This window comes from Ranitomeya variabilis, chromosome 8 (assembly GCF_051348905.1).
Source record: "Ranitomeya variabilis isolate aRanVar5 chromosome 8, aRanVar5.hap1, whole genome shotgun sequence".
In the NCBI taxonomy this organism is placed as follows: domain Eukaryota; kingdom Metazoa; phylum Chordata; class Amphibia; order Anura; family Dendrobatidae; genus Ranitomeya; species Ranitomeya variabilis.
In genome coordinates, this window is record NC_135239.1 from 203,828,585 (window position 1) to 203,848,991 (window position 20,407).

Here is a 20,407-nt window from a genome sequence, read left to right on the forward strand (position 1 = left end):
CTAATTTTTTTCTGAATATGATCCTGTTTTCTTGCTATTGAGCTCTGGATATAAATCTGTCCTCGCTGTGATATGGATGAATTATTACACCGCTTTGTGCCCAGTTCTCCTGCTGTAATTATACCCATAACACAGTAATTATATATTAACCTCGCACATTTGCATTTAGAACATCGTGTCCTCCAACAGAGAAAACGTACACATCTGATTTTCTAGAGCGAAATGTGACATTTTTCATCCTATCAATTTTTTTCTCATTTAAAGTGCCGTCACTTGTGATAAATATATATATCTTTATTCCCTGGTGTAAATGGCGCTGTTCTCCTGAATCCGGCGATGTTTTTCTTTTCTTCCTGCTCCTCTCTGTTCCTGAGATATGGCCTCCTCTTTCCTGTATATAAATCTAGTCCTTTTATCCAACTGGGAGGGATCATTAAGAAACCGCTGAAGGCCACGCCCACATGGCTACAAAGACTAGCTTTACACGCAGGAAAGAGAGGGCCGTATCTCAGGAATGGAGAGGAGCAGGAAAAAAAGAAAAACATCGCCGGATTCAGGAGAACAGCTGCAGGTAAAAAATGGACGTATTAATGGCAAGTATTCGAATGGTCCCCTTTAAATCAAGTAGTGGTAAATCTGTCCTGATCATATCCATGGCAAAGGGAGTCTGGTGCATTTGTACCGTTTTTAATCTTTGGATGAAAAGGAGACTATTTCTATTCCATCACAGCAAGCAGAGATTGTGAAAACGTTGAAAAATAGGGTATAAGAAACCTTGCTGTTAGGCTACAAAGTGCAGTGAACACAGCTCCGGTACATGGAATATTGTATTTTACTAGTTTTGTTCTCTTATTATAATGATGATGCGTCATTCTATAGACTGATATTGTCATTTACTGAATTGCTTACAACATTTGTGTTTTTTTTGTTTTCTTGTCTAATAATGTTTTTTTTTCTTCATTTTCAGGAATATATTCTAAAAGGTAAATTACTTATTTACATTCCTTATTTAGCCCTTAGGCCGGCGTCACACTCAGCGTAAGACAATACGGTCCGTTTTTTACGGCCGTAATACGGAGAAATGTTCCCAAACTAGTGATCCGTATGTCATCCGTAGGCAGGGTGTGTCAGCGTATTTTGCGCATGGCATCCTCCGTATGGCATCCGTACTGCGATATTTTCTCGCAGGCTTGCAAAACCGACATCTAATGGATTTATGTGCTCAAATGTTCGGTAAAACATATATACAGTATATATATATATATGTATATATATATATATATATGTCATTGAGACATATATATATATATTCTGTATTTATATTTAATTCAGCGCGATATCTGTGAAAAGCCGGTAATTCAATTGCCGGCTTTTCATTTCTCCTTCACAAAAACCTGACATGATATGAGACATGGTTTACATACAGTAAACCATCTCATATCCCCATTTTTTTTTGCATATTCCACACTACTAATGTTAGTAGTGTGTATGTGCAAAATTTGGGCGCTGTAGCTTGTAAAATAAAGGGTTAAATCGCAGAAAAAATTGAATTTTCTACGCCAGAGTGGTAAAGCCAGTGGCTGAGGGCAGATATTAATAGCCTAGAGAGGGTCCATGGTTATTGGCCCCCCTGGCTACAAACATCTGCCCCCAGCCACCCCAGAAAAGGCACATCTGGAAGATGCGCCTATTCTGGCACTTGGCCACTCTCTTCCCACTCCCGTGTAGCGGTGGGATATGGGGTAATGAAGGGTTAATGCCACCTTACTATTGTAAGGTGACATTAAGCGAGGTTAATAATGGAGAGGCGTCAATGATGACACCTATCCATTATTAATCCAATTGTTTGAAAGGGTTAAAAACACACACACACATGATTTAAAAGTATTTTAATGACATAAACACACAGGTTGTTTTAGTATTTTATTGTTCTCTCAATCCATCTGAAGGCCCTCGCTTGGCAAAATAATAAACCCACAATATACATACCCTCTGATGAACTGGCAGGTCCCACGAGGTAATCCACCTGAAGGGGTTAATTATTTTACAGCCAGGAGCAGTGCTAAAGCACTCGCTCGTGTCTGTAATCCCCGGGTGATGAAAGGAGCTGAGTGATCTGTACTTACATTGAGTTGCGGTGAGGCGCCCTCTGGTGGATAAACTCATATGAACTCGAGCGTGGGAACTTTTCCAAGGCTCCAGTTCATGAGAACATCCACCAGAGGGCGCCTCACCGCGACTCAATGTAAGTACAGATCATCCTGCTTTCCTTTCATCACCCGGGGATTACAGACACGAGCGAGTGCTTTAGCGCAGCTCATGGCTGTAAAATAATTAACCCCTTCAGATGGATTACCTCGTGGGACCTGACAGTTCACCAGAAGGTATGTATATTGTGGGTTTATTATTTTGCCAAGCGAGGGTCTTCAGATGGATTGAGAGAACAATAAAATACTAAAACAACCTGTGTGTTTATTTCATTAAAATAATTTTTAATAATGTGTGTGTTGTTTAACCCTTTCAGACAATTGGATTAATAATGGATAGGTGTCATAATTGACGCCTCTCCATTATTAATCTGGCTTAATGTCACCTTACAATAGCAAGGTGGCATTAACCCTTCATTACCCCATATCCCACCGCTACACGGGAGTGGGAAGAGAGTGGCCAAGTGCCAGAATAGGCGCATCTTCCAGATGTGCCTTTTCTGGGGTGGCTGGGGGCGGATGTTTGTAGCCAGGGGGGGGGCCAATAACCATGGACCCTCTCCTGGCTATTAATATCCGCCCTCAGTCACTGGCTTTACCACTCTGGCGGAGAAAATTGCGCGGGAGCCCACGCCAATTTTTTCCGCGATTTAACCCTTTATTTTAGCAGCTACAGCGCCCAAATTTTGCACATACACACTACTAACATTAGTAGTGTGGAATATGCAAAAAAAATGGGGATATGAGATGGTTTACTGTATGTAAACCATGTCTCATATCATGTCGGGTTTAGGCAGGAGAAATGAAAAGCCGGCAATTGAATTAGCGGCTTTTCACTAACACCGCTGCGTATTTCTCGCAAGTCACACTGCTGGTCCGTGTGGAATCCGTATTTTTCTCGCCCCCATAGACTTTCATTGGCGTATTATTTGCGCAATACGCTGACAAACGCAGCATGGTGCGATTTTGTACGGATCCGTAATATATGGCTGATAGGACCAGACCCATTGAGAATAATTGTGCCGTTTGTTTGGCGAGTTTTACGGACGTATTTTCTGCACTCTTACGTCCGTAAAACTCGCTAGTGTGACGCCGGCCTCACAAAGAGAAAACAACCGGTACATTGTGGGTAATATATGAACACATATCAATCAGCAGCCATAGAACATCATGTACCCCATACTAATGACCGCATATTCATTTTCTGTGCAAGGTGAAAGTCATTATATAGTATATGACAGCATAGCCATTATATAATATAAGACAGCATAGCCATTATATAATATATGACAGCATAGCCATTATATAATATATGACAGCATAGCCATTATATAGTATATGACAGCATAGCCATTATATAATATATGAAAGCATAGCCATTATATAGTATATGACAGCATAGCCATTATATAATATAAGACAGCATAGCCATTATATAATATATGACAGCATAGCCATTATATAATATATGACAGCATAGCCATTATATAGTATATGACAGCATAGCCATTATATAATATATGAAAGCATAGCCATTATATAGTACATGAAATCATAGCCATTATATAGTACATGACAGCATAGCCATTATATAGTGTATGAAAGCATAGCCATTATATAGTACATGAAATCATAGCCATTATATAGTACATGACAGCATAGCCATTATATAGTGTATGAAAGCATAGCCATTATATAGTATATGAAATCATAGCCATTATATAGTACATGAAAGCATAGCCATTATATAGTACATGACAGCATAGCCATTATATAGTGTATGACAGCATAGCCATTATATAGTACATGAAAGCATAGCCATTATATAGTGTATGAAAGCATAGCCATTATATAGTATATGAAATCATAGCCATTATATAGTACATGACAGCATAGCCATTATATAGTGTATGAAAGCATAGCCATTATATAGTATATGAAATCATAGCCATTATATAGTACATGACAGCATAGCCATTATATAGTGTATGAAAGCATAGCCATTATATAGTGTATGACAGCATAGCCATTATATAGTACATGAAAGCATATCCATATTCTGACAGTTTATGACTGCATGACACCAATGAGAATTAACAAATTTTATTTCTATTGTTTTCCTGATCAGAATCACTTTACTTTCAATCAAATTCAAGTGCCCCCGCCACATACTGGACGCTTCCTCCCGAATCGCTCACCATATCCACCGTATCTCTGCATGAAGGGCCGTCGTGTAGGCCGTGCATACGGATTAACATTTCGGTGAACGCCTCGGGTAGGTGACACACGGCACCGTCTGTTCTTTTTTACACTGTGATGGCAGATTGGCACAAGTTGCTTTAAGTGTACCAGGACTGAGCTGCAATACCACACACGGCCTTTAGACTAGAGAGGCGCTGTTATTCATAATCTCCAGAGGCAGCGCATGGTGGCTCAGTGGTTAACACACAATGGCTCAGTGGTTAGCATTGTTGCTTTGCAGCGCCGGGGTCCAGGGTCCAAATCTCACGATGACTTAATGTTTGTTTGTGCGTGTGCGCCTGTTTACACTATGACAGAATTTATCGGGCCGAGAGAATTTTAGCAACCTTTGTTACGGAGTAATGTTTGTAGACGTATTAACCAGTTATCGGGACAGAAAGTGCAAATTCCTTCATGGCAGCTTCAGCTCAGTGATTATTGTGAGGGCTGTGCGTGGTTGTGGCGTCGTGTATAAACCTAAAGAGGGTTTCCATTACATTGATATCCTTTATGGTGTTATTTATATAATGTTACCCATGCACAGGTGATAAATCTATGCTATGGCTTCCAAAGTCTTAAGGCAGTGAGCATGTGCGACCACCAGGCTATAGGAGCAGTGGTCGCACATGCTCAATACAGCTGCAGTCTCCTCGGGAACTTCGAGCTCCCTTTTCATGGGATCAGTGGGGGCCTCAGCAGCCGGACCCTCCATCAATCATACATGTATCATCTATGCGGTGATTAGGTGGTACGTGTTGTTTATGGGCCAACCCCTTAAGGTGATCATACAGTTAGTTGAACACTTGGTCGGCTGACTACTGTGCCTTATAACCTTACGTAATACATATGCGTGCTCAGTCCGAAGAAGGAAGTAAGCAGCCGCCTAACACTTCCGATTGGGCATGTTAAAATATAACATGCCCAACCCTTCCTTATCCAACACTGGGGGAATCCGGACACCCCTACACACATGAGAAGAATATACTGTCCTTCCAAAATCTTATGCACATAGGACCTGCCATTAATATCGGACCATTGGCGGACTGACTCCATACTGAGCGATGTGTCCCCTTTAATTGTTTTCCTGGATGAACTCCATACACCTTGCAGTGGCTGTGCCTGGTACTGCAGCCGACTAATAGGACTGAGCTGTAGTACCAGGCACAGCCACTACATATAGGGTGGCGCTTTATAAAGTCCCTATAATGTTTAGCCTTTTTCTTACACAGAGCACCAAATCCTCTGCACAGTAGAATGATGAAATTCTTGTAGGAAGGTTGTAAGTTCCATTAACAACTGATCGCCATAAATAAGGAGATAGCACTGGTAACCCAAACTGACCCCCGATCGACCCTTCTGGTTGGGTTTCCTCTTGGACGGCCGTTATGTAACAGTCCGGTAAACAATCATTCATAAGGGAACAGCCGCCGGGCGCTCGGGTCACATCCTTGGGAATTTGCATTTCCCTATGTTGGATCCAAATAGAATTCTAGGGCGCGGAGGACGAGGTGGCGGCGCTGCGACCGGCATTACTAGTTTGTGCAGCTATAAAATCACTTGCCAGATTATTAAACTGTTGATATTGAAATAATCGTATATCCACTGTTGCCTTTATTTAAAGGGGTAGTCCCATCTCCAAGATCCTATCCCAATAAGCAGTAGGTGTAGTAACAATACTATTAGCATAATGTAGAAATGTAGTGTAGTTTTTCTGATTCGCTATGTCGCTTACTCATGTGCAGGTCATTGCAGTAGCTTAGGTATCCATGGTTACGACCACTAACAGCTAACTGTCACTATATGAGTGGTTGTAACCATGGATTCCTCTACTGCAATGCCCTGCACATGGGGTAAGCGACATAGTTAATCAGAAGAACTATACTACATTTCTAATTGGAGGAATTTGCTAATATTAGTATTATTACGCCTATTACATATTGGGATAGGATCTAGGGGATGAGAATACCCGTATAAAGATGCAAACACAGCAAACAATATCTGAAGGGCCCCCATACTAGCACCCCTTTAAAGTAGCCAGGGAGGGGGCCACAATACAGCACCAGGTTAGTGCCCCGTAACAGCCATCTTTATAATACCGCTAATTGCAGTGCCCCCTAAACAATTACAGTGCCATCATAACACAGCCAGCTATAGTCCCCCTAACATTGCCAGCCCCAGTGCCCCCATAACACAGCCAGCTATAGTCCCCCTAACATTGCCAGCCCTAGTGCCCACATAATACAGCCAGCTATAGTCTCCCTAATATTGCCCGCCCTAGTGCCCCCATAACACAGCCAGGTATAGTCTCCCTAACACAGCCAGCCCCAGTGCCCCCATAACACAGCCAGCTATAGTCCTCCTATCATTGCCAGCCCCACTGCCCCCATAATACAGCCAGCTATAGTCTCCCTAATATTGCCTGCCCTAGTGCCCCCATAACACAGCCAGGTATAGTCTCCCTAACATTGCCAGCCCCAGTGCCCCATAACACAGCCAGCTATAGTCCCCTTAACATTGCCAGCCCCAGTGCCCCCATAACACAGCCTGCTATAGTCTCCCTAACATTGCTAGCCCTAGTGCCCCCATAACACAGCCAGCTATAGTCCCACTAACATTGCCAGCCCCAGTGCTCCCATAACACAGCCAGCTAGAGTCTCCCTAACATTGCCAGCCCCAGTGCCCCCATAACACAGCCAGGTATAGTCTCCCTAACATTGCCAGACCTAGTGCCCCCATAACACAGCCAGCTACAGTATAGTCCCCCTAACATTGCCAGCCCCAGTGCCCCCATAACACAGCCAGCTATAGTCTCCCTAACATTGCTAGCCCTAGTGCCCCATAACACAGCCAGCTATAGTCCCACTAACATTGCCAGCCCCAGTGCCCCCATAACACAGCCAGCTATAGTCCCCCTAACATTGCCAGCCCTAGTGCCCCCATAACACAGCCAGCTATAGTCCCCCTAACATTGTCCGCCCTAGTGCCCCCATAACACAGCCAGGTATAGTCTCCCTAACACAGCCAGCCCCAGTGCTCCATAACACAGCCAGCTATAGTCCCCCTATCATTGCCAGCCCCACTGCCCCCATAATACAGCCAGCTATAGTCTCCCTAATATTGCCCACCCTAGTGCCCCCATAACACAGCCAGCTACAGTATAGTCCCCCTAACATTGCCAGCCCCAGTGCCCACATAACACAGCCAGCTATAGTCTCCCTAACATTGCTAGCCCTAGTGCCCCCATAACACAACCAGCTATAGTCCCACTAACATTGCCAGCCCCAGTGCCCCCATAACACAGCCAGCTATAGTCCCCCTAACATTACCAGCCCCAGTGCCCCCATAACACAGCCAGGTATAGTCTCCCTAACATTGCTAGCCCTAGTGCCCCCATAACACAACCAGCTATAGTCCCACTAACATTGCCAGCCCCAGTGCCCCCATAACACAGCCAGCTATAGTCCCCCTAACATTACCAGCCCCAGTGCCCCCATAACACAGCCAGGTATAGTCTCCCTAACATTGCTAGCCCTAGTGCCCCCATAACACAACCAGCTATAGTCCCACTAACATTGCCAGCCCCAGTGCCCCCATAACACAGCCAGCTATAGTCCCCCTAACATTACCAGCCCCAGTGCCCCCATAACACAGCCAGGTATAGTCTCCCTAACATTGCTAGCCCTAGTGCCCCCATAACACAACCAGCTATAGTCCCACTAACATTGCCAGCCCCAGTGCTCCCATAACACAGCCAGCTAGAGTCTCCCTAACATTACCAGCCCCAGTGCCCCCATAACACAGCCAGGTATAGTCTCCCTAACATTGCTAGCCCTAGTGCCCCATAACACAGCCAGCTATAGTCCCCCTAACATTGCCAGCCCCAGTGCCCCCATAACACAGCCAGCTATAGTCCCACTAACATTGCCAGCCCTAGACCTTTTCCAGAGACATTCCTGTGCTGGCGATAATACTGTGACGATGATGTCATCACCGGGTTATTATAGATTATATCAAGTCAGAGAAACACTGCCCTCTACTGGTCTGATTAGAAATAGCAAAGAAAAAAATTACATCGCGTTCCATATTATTATGGACATACTATTTTTCTCTGCTTTTCCTAAACGGTTGATGCAGATGAGTCGGTATAATGTTCAAAGCATCGAACATTAGAGAATAAATCACATTTTACTGGAGAAACCTCCCAATGAGAACGGGAATTTTTCAAACCTAAAATACTGTAGTCAAAACGCATCAAATTGTTCTGCACAGCAGAGTTTCCAAATATGTTATAGGTCGTTAAGAACTGAAAATGGTAATTTATTGAATTTGGAACATTAAGAGGTCACATTTACTGAGATCTTCGATGACAAACATCTTGACAGGCCAAGACTCCCTCTTTGATGTCATCTTCACAATTCTTGACTCCATTGAACTTGTGAGTTTTCGGAAAGTTTCTGCTTCAATTTCTTTGCAGGATGTCAGAATCGCCCCCAGAGCTGCTGTTTTGATGTGAACTGCCTCCCACCCTCATAGATCTTTTGCTTGATGATCCTCCAAAGGTTCTCAATAGGGTTGAGGTCAGGGGAAGATGGTGGCCACACCATGAGTTTATCTCCTTTTATGCCCATAGCAGCCAATGGCTGAGGTTTCTTCAGCCTGAGATGGGGCATTGTCAGCATGGAGATAATTTTGCTACAGGTGGCACGGTTCTTCTTTTTTTTCCTTTTCTTCTCTCTCTACTTTTCTGAGGTCATTTTCACACCTTCAGGGACCCTAAAAGGGGCTACCAGCTCTCTCCCCATAATACCGTCCCAAAACATGACTCCTCCACCTCCTTGCTGACGTTGCAGCCTTGTTGGTGGCCATCCACCACCCATCCACTATTCCGTCCATCTGGATCATCCAGGTTTGCACGACGATCATCAATAAAGAAGACTGTTTTTTTTAAAAATTAGATTTCATGTATGTCTGGGCCACTGCAACAGTTTCTGCTTGCGGGCACTATTTAGGAGTAGCCAAACAAAAGGTTAATGCAAAACTGTAGCCTGTGGAGGATCCTACATCTTGTGGTTTGCAGGACTCCAGAGGCATCAGCACCTTCAAATACCTGTTTGCGGCTTTGTAGTGGTATTTTAGCCGAAACCTTCCTCATTATGCCTTTATCTGCACAAACCCATCTGTGCTCTGTAACTGCCACAAATCAATCACGATGATCACGCTTAAGTTTCCATGAAAGATAATAGATAATGAAAAGAGCATGTGTATCTCCGCTCCATCCAAGATGCTCTGCACACCTCGGTTCATGCATGAGATCTAGGGTCCAATTCTCACAATCGGTTCCTAGAGGTCAGACCCCCAATGATAAGTAAGTTATTCTCTATCCTATGGATCAGGGACAAGTTACGATTTTGTGCACCCTTTAACCCCTTACAGCCTCTTTCACACTTAGCAGCATTCTGTGTTTTGCAGAAAAATAGTCACTGAACCCCAAACATAAAACTTCCAATAGGTAACATCTGGCCAATGCTTTTTTTTTGCTAGAAGATGCCAAAAAAAACAAAACAGAAACAGTCCCATTTAATTTATTAAGCGTTTTGCCCAAGTTTTCTGGTGGGAAAAAATTGCTCATTTTGGTGCTTGTCTATTTTGTGAAATTGGAAATTTTGCTAATTTATTTCCAACTATTTCGTACAACTCTCTGCCTTTTTTATTTTAGGACTCCCCAATCTCCGAGGTTTTGTCGTTCAGGGTCTAGAAATAAGTGAAAACACGTTTCATTCCTTCCGGATTGTAAAGAAAAAAAACTGGAAAAGAGTAGATTTGGTAAGTAATAATATAGAGCAGTGATGTCCAGCCAGTGGCTGCTGCATGCTGGGACTTGTAGTTTTCTAGTAGATGTAGAGCCACTAGCCCGGATCTGTCATGGCAGCCAGTTAACCCATACATGTCCCTTCTTTTCTGCCTAGTGGGAAGTGACGTATGACTGTTGGATCGTCACGCCTGGACAATATATATCTGTCACCCTGTTCACTCTGCCGAACTACGTCTTTCCTGTTAATAAAACCTATTATATTTCTAGCCCAGATGCAAGTAAGTTTCATGGATTTTTTGGAATTATATTTTTAAGTCTTAAAGGGAAGTGCAACATTGCGGTCAATCAGCAAGACCCACTGCGAATCAAAACCACAATTTGCCTTATGAGCAAAGAGATGCTGCCAAATCAAAAGTAATATTTTTTAGTTAGTAAAACGGAGACCCCACTCAGGACACTCATCTTTTAGGTGGAGGTCAGCTACAGAAAGGAGTCACGTCATGTCTATGCATTATTCTATCAGCTCAATTGATTTTAATAGGAAGTGTGCAGTACCTGACTTCACCTGCGGTGGTGCTGTAGGGAAATCAGTCACTTGTTGCAGGTTTCCTCTGACGATCACTTCTGATCACTGGGTGATCTAACAGAGACATTCTCTGTCTTGGGACCCTTTTAACCAGAAATGATAGTCAAAAGATGTAAATTCCTTATAAATATATATGAGAATTATTTTGATCAGTATGGCCTCCAAAGAGGTTTTCACCAAACTTTCCCAGAGTCTTATAAATCTACTTAATAATATGGTGATAAATCTCCAGCTAGTTCAATTTGTCTTGTGATGTCTAGGAAACTTGAAAAAACATTTGTCATAAAGACGCCTTTAAGGGTGCAACATCCGGGCCCATTGAGGTTCCACTAAACTGAGCCTTATTCCCTATAGAGTTCTATGATGGAAGCCATATTGGTTATCACCCAACTCTTCTGTTGCCCCTATCAGGCTAGATTATCAGACTCTATGGCTACTTAGCAGAGTCGCTTTTTAGGGAGTGACACCCGGGCCCATGAAGGTTCCACCCAATGGAGCCTAGTACTCTATTCAGCTCTATGATGATGGCAGCCATATGTAATAATTATAGGGGATAACTCAGGAGACTCTTTGCATGGAACAAGACAACTACAGGACACAGTTTTATAAGTGGTAAAGTCTATATTATCACACAGTGATTCAAACAGGCGCAGAGAGAAACTGAAGTCCACAACACTTGGTGCAAATAATAAACGCAGCTCAGCAGTCTATAGGAAACTTCAGAGGGAAATGCAATCAAGCAGAAAGTCTATGAAGCACAGTTATTCTTGAGGATACTTGACACGAATAAGTCCTTGTCTTAGTCCAAGCACAGATAGATATACTTATTAGGCAGTTCAAATCATATCTTAGCTCAACCAGGGAGGTCTGGGTAATAGTCTCAGGTTATTGCAGAGCAGCAACAGCTTACATGTCCAGCAAATGCAGATGGAGGTAAACACGAACAGCAGATGAAGGAGGATTACTGGAAACTGGTGTATGTAGCAGGAACTCAGAGCTGAGTAGCAGGATCACCACACAGGTTCACAGGAGCAGGTGTATAGCCAGGGAGTAATCAGAGGTCAGGAGCTGGATGCAAGGCAGAATACTTTAGCACAGACTGAAGGCTGGGGTGGAGTTTTATAGCAGGAAGACACAGTGCACATGAGACCAAAGACGCCATCTTGGAAAAGGGCAGTTATGCAAAAAAGGTAATAAAAAATGTTCAGAGTCCTGACACCATATTGGTTATCACCAGCTCTCCTGGAGCCCTTAATGGTATATCGGCCTGAATATGCAGTGACATTAGAGGGCTGTGTCACTTTATCAGGGCCATTAATGACTTAGCAATGTCACCTTTTAGGGTGCGACACCCCAGCCCATGGAGGTTTCCCTAAATTGAGTTTCGATCCCTATAGAGTTCTGTGATGATGGCAGCCATATTGGTTATCATCACCAGCTCTCCTGGAGACTTTAAAGGCAAATCGGCCTGCGTTACTTTACAAAGATTTATGGAGACTTACGGTAATCACTAATAATGTATATAATTATTGCTTTATTGATTGTATCAAAGGATGTAGGCAACAAATAGCTGATTAATCAATTCATACTAATCCAGCTACATGGTGTGGCCTGCTCCACCTAACCATCACTCCAACACGCGTTTCGCTATGTTGCTTCATCAGGGAGTCTAAATTAATAAGTTATTAATACTTATTAGTATTACCCAGCTTCTTCTTACCCACACCCTGTGATATTAAAAATTCTGGATAAATTATTATATTATAAGTGATTGTTATCTATTTTTTATCTAATCATGTTACCCTCTGGATTATGGACATCATTTTGGCTTATTTAACCCTCCACTTATTTTTTTCTCTTGTCTCATTGCGTTTCATATACTGTATATTTTTTTATTGTGTTTAATTAAGGCATTTTCTTGTTTTTGTTCTTTTTTGCCTTTTTTTTCATCTTTTAGGTTCTTTTTTTGTCTAAACCCTTATTAACTATATTTATGGAATACTGAAGAATTTTTTTCTAAACAGACAGAGACTTATCATAGTCGACTTTTAAGGTGCGACGCCTGAGCCCATTGAGCTTCTACTAAATTGAGTCTAGATTCCTATAGCGTTCTATGGTGATGGCAGCCATATTGGTTGTCACTTAGATTTCCAGAAACAGGTTGCGCTAAGAAACATAATTTTTAATTAGATGACAACGCCACGATTTACATTTACTGTCATTTTTGGTGAAGTGTTTTTTGGCCGTTTATTTTTTTGCAGAATAACACAATTTTTCTCTGTCCTGTAAAAGAACCAGATTTTCATTATCGGCACATAGCGGAGGAGAAGAAGTTTGAGATCTCTGTACCCAAAGGCCCAGATGTGATCGTGCGGCTGTGTTACGACCTCCTTCTTTGCGAGGATCTGGAAACCAGTAGCAAGCGGCTGGTAAGAAAACTGTCACGACTCGTAACCTCTTGCTGTGTGGTCGGTTTCCCTTTCTGCTGAGCCACAGCCTGTTTGGTCTCTGTCCAACGGCAGATGATTCTTTTGTCTTTTCTTTCCTTTCTTTGGTTTTGCTTTTATTCAGGTGTCTCCCTGTTCCCCATTTGGTTATGTCCTATCACATCTTGAGATCCAGCCCCTCAGCCAAGGATTATCTGCCTAGCTAATGTCTGTTGCTTTTCCTGTGGTTTTTTTGTGGGTCTTCCTCCCTAGCACACTTTCCTTTCTTATATGTTTTGGCTCTGGGAGGTTTCCACATTTTCCGTTTGTTTTTTGGTTCTTCTTATACTCCTTCGTCTTTCCCGTATGACTGTGTGAACACATTCTTAGGCTTGTGCCTCATCCTCTGATTTATGTGTATTTTGATTGTATAGTTATACTTGTTTTTGTGTTACACATTATCTATAGACAGGGTGCAATTAAAGGGGGTATCAGTGACTTTATTAAAAAAAAAAAAAAAAAAAAATTACCTAAGCACTAGCAGGCAGGTAATTGCAACTTACCTGCCTATTGTGCACAGTTCCTGCACCCCCCACCTTAGTAATGTTTTCTGTAACATCAGGTCTTCGCAGCCATGCTAGATCTCCGTTTACAGTCTTGCTGACTGATATCTGGAAACCATCAGCAATCAGGGAACAACAAGTGTTTTTGATGCAACTTTTTCAGTATTAAAAGCCGCATATTTTCTCCCTTCCGTAGATCTCTTCCTCCCGGAACGCCTCCCTGTCATATGAAAATTTACTGCCTTGTTTATGTATTGAGGTAAGTCTCGTTAGTTAGTACGGTAATCCAAATTTATTTTTTTCTTCTCCTTCTTCCAAAAGCCATAACTTTTTTTTTTTCATGTTTAAGTACGAGGGCTTTTTTTTTTTGCGGGACAAGTTCTAGTTTTGAACATCGCACATTTTATCACTGAAAAAAATAAATGGGAAAAAACGTCCCAAGTGCAATGAAATGGTGAACAATAACCCCAGACAGAATTCCACCATTGTTTTTTGAGGTTTTGTTTTTCCTGCATTAAATGTATGGTAAAAATGACTTGGAAACTTGATTCTCCAGGTCAGTATAAATACGCTGACACTTTTATAATTTGTATATAACTTGTATTTTTTTTTTTAAATATTTAAATAATCTAAAAAACTTTAATTAAAAAAATTGTTTTTTTGGATCTGATTTCTAAGACCCGTAACTTATCTATTTTTTCGGCCATAGTGCAATATGCGGCCTTGTTTTTACTGCAGGGCGATCTGACATTTTTATGCATACCAGTTTGGGGCACATACTACGTTTCGATTGTTCTTTATGGTATTTTTTGTTAAGGTTAGACTTCATAGAAGGACCAAGGTGGCTGCAACGGGCGCCTCCAGCTGACTTTACAACCCCTAGGCATCCCATGAATGCATTGTTAGGGGGCTGAAGGGAGTCAGTACGTACTGAGCAACCAGTCCAATTATATACCACTGTCCGACATTATCAGCAGCGGTGATCAGAGCAAGCTCAGGTCGCTGCTGTTATAGAAAAATACTGGCTACGTCACACAGCCAACATCTGCCGGCGATGGTGCGGTCTCAGTTTGTGAGCCTGCTCTATGCACTGTGCTATTATGTCGAAAAGGGGTAAATCTTGTCTCCAAACTTCCATCCCTGGTTTATGCCTGGTACAGCAGGCAACATGTCCCCCACCACCATGATCCTAGTGCCCACTAGCTGAGATCTATCAGGGAGCTGCATTGTACTGTGTGACAAAATGCCCAAAGACATCAATGAACATCCATTTCTTTGGAGGGTACCATGCAGTCCCCCTGCATCCTAAGTAAACCAGATTGTCCATGACCTCACCCCTTTCACAGGTGGGGCATTCACTTACCAGGGCTGTCTTGTATCCCATAATATTAGGATATCGGGCATGCAAATATTGAATATTTTCTCCTACAGGCATTTTACACTCATCGGGACAGTAAACGGGAGAAAAAATGTCCTTTCCAGGATCATCCAGAGCCATGTAAGACATATATTCATGTATACATACTCATGTTGCAATTTAGAACTGACTCCTTAGATATAGATAAAATATCTGTTCTTTGGATAGTAAAGTGGGACCAGACGACCCACGGTCATCTCTGCCATAGATGAAAAATAAAACAGTAAAAAGTTAATATTCTTGATCCCTGCAGCCACCACTAGGGGGAGCTCCCTGCATACAGATGTATACAGGCAGCTGTAGATATACACATGCATTTAGCTCCCTCTAGTGGCAACTGTCAGATCAGCAGCAGGCCCTGGAATTCGCATTGTTAGCTGTAGACCTATGTACATCGTACGTATATACAGTGGGGCAAAAAAGTATTTAGTCAGTCAGCAATAGTGCAAGTTCCACCACTTAAAAAGATGAGAGGCGTCTGTAATTTACATCATAGGTAGACCTCAACTATGGGAGACAAACTGAGAAAAAAAAATCCAGAAAATCACATTGTCTGTTTTTTTATCATTTTATTTGCATATTATGGTGGAAAATAAGTATTTGGTCAGAAACAAACAATCAAGATTTCTGGCTCTCACAGACCTGTAACTTCTTCTTTCAGAGTCTCCTCTTTCCTCCACTCATTACCTGTAGTAATGGCACCTGTTTAAACTTGTTATCAGTATAAAAAGACACCTGTGCACACACTCAAACAGTCTGACTCCAAACTCCACTATGGTGAAGACCAAAGAGCTGTCAAAGGACACCAGAAACAAAATTGTAGCCCTGCACCAGGCTGGGAAGACTGAATCTGCAATAGCCAACCAGCTTGGAGTGAAGAAATCAATAGTGGGAGCAATAATTAGAAAATGGAAGACATTCAAGACCACTGATAATCTCCCTTGATCTGGGGCTCCACGCAAAATCCCACTCCGTGGGGTCAGAATGATCACAAGAACGGTGAGCAAAAATCCCAGAACCACGCGGGGAGACCTAGTGAATGAACTGCAGAGAGCTGGGACCAATGTAACAAGGCCTACCATAAGTAACACACTAGGCCACCATGGACTCAGATCCTGCAGTGCCAGACGTGTCCCACTGCTTAAGCCAGTACATGTCCGGGCCCGTCTGAAGTTTGCTAGAGAGCATTTGGATGATCCAGAGGAGTTTTGGGAGAATGTCCTATGGTCTGATGAAACCAAACTGGAACTGTTTGGTAGAAACACAACTTGTCGTGTTTGGAGGAAAAAGAATACTGAGTTGCATCCATCCAACACCATACCTACTGTAAAGCATGGTGGTGGAAACATCATGCTTTGGGGCTGTTTCTCTGCAAAGGGGCCAGGACGACTGATCCGGGTACATGAAAGAATGAATGGGGCCATGTATCGTGAGATTTTGAGTGCAAACCTCCTTCCATCAGCAAGGGCATTGAAGATGAAACGTGGCTGGGTCTTTCAACATGACAATGATCCAAAGCACACCGCCAGGGCAACGAAGGATTGGCTTCGTAAGAAGCATTTCAAGGTCCTGGAGTGGCCTAGCCAGTCTCCAGATCTCAACCCTATAGAAAACCTTTGGAGGGAGTTGAAAGTCCGTGTTGCCAAGCGAAAAGCCAAAAACATCACTGCTCTAGAGGAGATCTGCATGGAGGAATGGGCCAACATACCAACAACAGTGTGTGGCAACCTTGTGAAGACTTACAGAAAACGTTTGACCTCTGTCATTGCCAACAAAGGATAGATTACAAAGTATTGAGATGAAATTTTGTTTCTGACCAAATACTTATTTTCCACCATAATATGCAAATAAAATGATAAAAAAACAGACAATGTGATTTTCTGGATTTTTTTTTCTCAGTTTGTCTCCCATAGTTGAGGTCTACCTATGATGTAAATTACAGACGCCTCTCATCTTTTTAAGTGGTGGAACTTGCACTATTGCTGACTGACTAAATACTTTTTTGCCCCACTGTATATGTATATAGTCAGGACTTCACCACTATAACGCATTTACCTTCTCTCCAAAAGACATTGAAAAATTACTACAGGTCTCTGTGAAAGAAATCCATCACCCCTCCAACACGATGACCGTCAGATTCTCCAGTCCTTGTCCTCTGGTTCCGACGGTGACTTTTTGCCGAAAGCAAAATGGAAGCTGTGTCAGAGAGAACGAGACCATTGTTAAAGAACATGCAAAGGTAACACTCGTATCTGTCATGGCCTGATCTAAGCAGTGGTCAAAATATTATTTGGGGGCGCAAAATAAAAGATGAAAAATAAATAAAAATTAGCACAGTATTGGGCACCAGTGCCGGTCCGCACTCTGTGCAGGAGAGAAGAGGACTTGGCAGCTCGGAATAGGGGGCACTCAGGGGGTATGATTTGCTTTAAAGGGCTATTATATGCTTTAAGGCGCAACTCGGGTTTTGTCAGAATTGTGTAATAATCCATGATTTTCTGTGTCTTGCAGGAATATTACCTGGATAGCGTGGACAGAGATCACCACCTGTGTTTTGAGGTGAACTGGGGTCTCTATATATATTTTTGCTTACAGTCTAACAGCAAGACTAAAATTTTAGTGTTTTGAGACAGTCTTACCCATAGATGGCAGTACAGGACATTTTTCTACCATATTGTCCATTTCTGACCACCAGGTGGCAGTGCACAACATTTCTTCATTTGCCTTTACCATCAAGTCCTTTTATACAATCATTTGGCCACCAGGGGGCAGCACCATATTGTCTTATGGGGTCATAGCTATAGGGGTGCTGTCCTGCAGCTGCTCCAGGGCCCCTCATAGGCACATGGTAGGTAGGGTCTCTTACAGATTTTGTACTGAAGCCCTTATTAATATCTCCGTTTTATCCCATTTGTTCACAGTTCTCATCACTGAATCGCAGCTACATAAAATGTCCTGATGTTGGAGGTAAGCTAAAACAAAAGTGGGAAACCACACCGCAGTCATGTATGATTACTGTAGTATACGTTACTATGTAGCAATGTGGGAATCATCCCTTTAAGAGGCCGTGCAGATGCGCTATGTTGACACCCGGTCCCTATTACAGACCGGTAGGTACAATGCACCGCTATAATGACTTCTCTCCTGATCCGGGCGCTTGTTTCATTCATTATTTCCCTCTCGATTAATTACAGATCGATTCTGGGATATGAAGGCGAAGATTGAGCTTTATTACGTGCGGCTGACAATCTCCTCCGATATTGCAGCGTCGTTCAGTGCAGCCGTGTGTCGTAAAAACCCACAAACTGGAGGCTGTGACCTGAAATCCAAAATCTATAATGTGTCCACGGTGAGCGGCAAAATCAGGGATCTATAATGTAGGTGCCTGATGCACAACAACTGCCCGGTGTATCACACAGGAGAGGAGACCGGTGTATCACATAGGAGAGCAGGCCGGTGTATCACATAGGAGAGGAGACCGGTGTATCACACAGGAGAGCAGGCCGGTGTATCACATAGGAGAGGAGGCCGGTGTATCACATAGGAGAGGAGACTGGTGTATAACACAGGAGAGGAGGCCGGTGTATCACATAGGAGAGGAGACCGGTGTATCACATAGGAGAGGAGACCGGTGTATCACATAGGAGAGCAGGCCGGTGTATCACATAGGAGAGGAGACCGGTGTATCACATAGGAGAGGAGACCGGTGTATAACACAGGAGAGGAGGCCGGTGTATCACATAGGAGAGGAGACCGGTGTATCACATAGGAGAGGAGACCGGTGTATAACACAGGAGAGGAGGCCGGTGTATCACACAGGAGAGGAGGCCGGTGTATCACATAGGAGAGGAGGCCGGTGTATCACATAGGAGAGGAGGCCGGTGTATCACATAGGAGAGGAGGCCGGTGTATCACACAGGAGAGGAGACTGGTGTATAACACAGGAGAGGAGGCCGGTGTATCACACAGGAGAGGAGACCGGTGTATCACACAGGAGAGGAGACCGGTGTATCACACAGGAGAGGAGACCGGTGTATCACATAGGAGAGGAGACCGGTGTATAACACAGGAGAGGAGGCCGGTGTATCACACAGGAGAGGAGACTGGTGTATAACACAGGAGAGGAGACTGGTGTATAACACAGGAGAGGAGGCCGGTGTATCACACAGGAGAGGAGGCCGGTGTATCACACAGGAGAGGAGACTGGTGTATCACACAGGAGATGAGGCCGGTGTATAACACAGGAGAGGAGACCAGTGTATCACACAAGAGAGGAGACCGGTGTATCACACAGGAGAGGAGACCAGTGTATCACACAAGAGAGGAGACCGGTGTATCACATAGGAGAGGAGACTGGTGTATCACATAGGAGAGGAGACCGGTGTATCACACAGGAGAGGAGACTGGTGTATCACATAGGAGAGGAGACCGGTGTATCACACAGGAGAGGAGGCCGGTGTATCACACAGGAGAGGAGACCGGTGTATCACACAGGAGAGGAGACCGGTGTATCACACAGGAGATGAGGCCGGTGTATCACACAGGAGAGGAGACCAGTGTATCACACAGGAGAGGAGACCGGTGTATCACACAGGAGAGGAGACCAGTGTATCACACAAGAGAGGAGACCGGTGTATCACATAGGAGAGGAGACTGGTGTATCACATAGGAGAGGAGACCAGTGTATCACACAAGAGAGGAGACCGGTGTATCACATAGGAGAGGAGACTGGTGTATCACATAGGAGAGGAGACCAGTGTATCACACAAGAGAGGAGACCGGTGTATCACATAGGAGAGGAGACTGGTGTATCACATAGGAGAGGAGACCGGTGTATCACACAGGAGAGGAGACCGGTGTATCACATAGGAGAGGAGACCGGTGTATCACACAGGAGAGGAGGCCGGTGTATCACATAGGAGAGGAGACTGGTGTATCACATAGGAGAGGAGACCGGTGTATCACACAAGAGAGGAGACCGGTGTATCACATAGGAGAGGAGACTGGTGTATCACATAGGAGAGGAGACCGGTGTATCACACAGGAGAGGAGACCGGTGTATCACATAGGAGAGGAGATCGGTGTATCACACAGGAGAGGAGGCCGGTGTATCACACAGGAGAGGAGACCGGTGTATCACACAGGAGAGGAGACC

The 20,407-nt window shown here is 43.6% G+C and overlaps 1 protein-coding gene across 1 annotated transcript in view; it reads left to right on the plus strand.

The window, feature by feature from the left end:
* The window catches only part of IL17RE (interleukin 17 receptor E), a 43,924-nt gene that overhangs the window by 17,087 nt on the left and 6,430 nt on the right, over positions 1 to 20,407 (plus strand). The window contains exons 2-12 of the mRNA XM_077276356.1: positions 968 to 983; positions 4,336 to 4,482; positions 10,165 to 10,271; positions 10,415 to 10,538; positions 13,139 to 13,275; positions 14,032 to 14,094; positions 15,267 to 15,333; positions 17,322 to 17,491; positions 17,764 to 17,811; positions 18,174 to 18,219; positions 18,447 to 18,601. Of these exons, the coding sequence (XP_077132471.1) occupies positions 968 to 983; positions 4,336 to 4,482; positions 10,165 to 10,271; positions 10,415 to 10,538; positions 13,139 to 13,275; positions 14,032 to 14,094; positions 15,267 to 15,333; positions 17,322 to 17,491; positions 17,764 to 17,811; positions 18,174 to 18,219; positions 18,447 to 18,601 (1,080 nt within the window). The remainder of the gene's footprint in view (positions 1 to 967; positions 984 to 4,335; positions 4,483 to 10,164; positions 10,272 to 10,414; positions 10,539 to 13,138; positions 13,276 to 14,031; positions 14,095 to 15,266; positions 15,334 to 17,321; positions 17,492 to 17,763; positions 17,812 to 18,173; positions 18,220 to 18,446; positions 18,602 to 20,407) is intronic.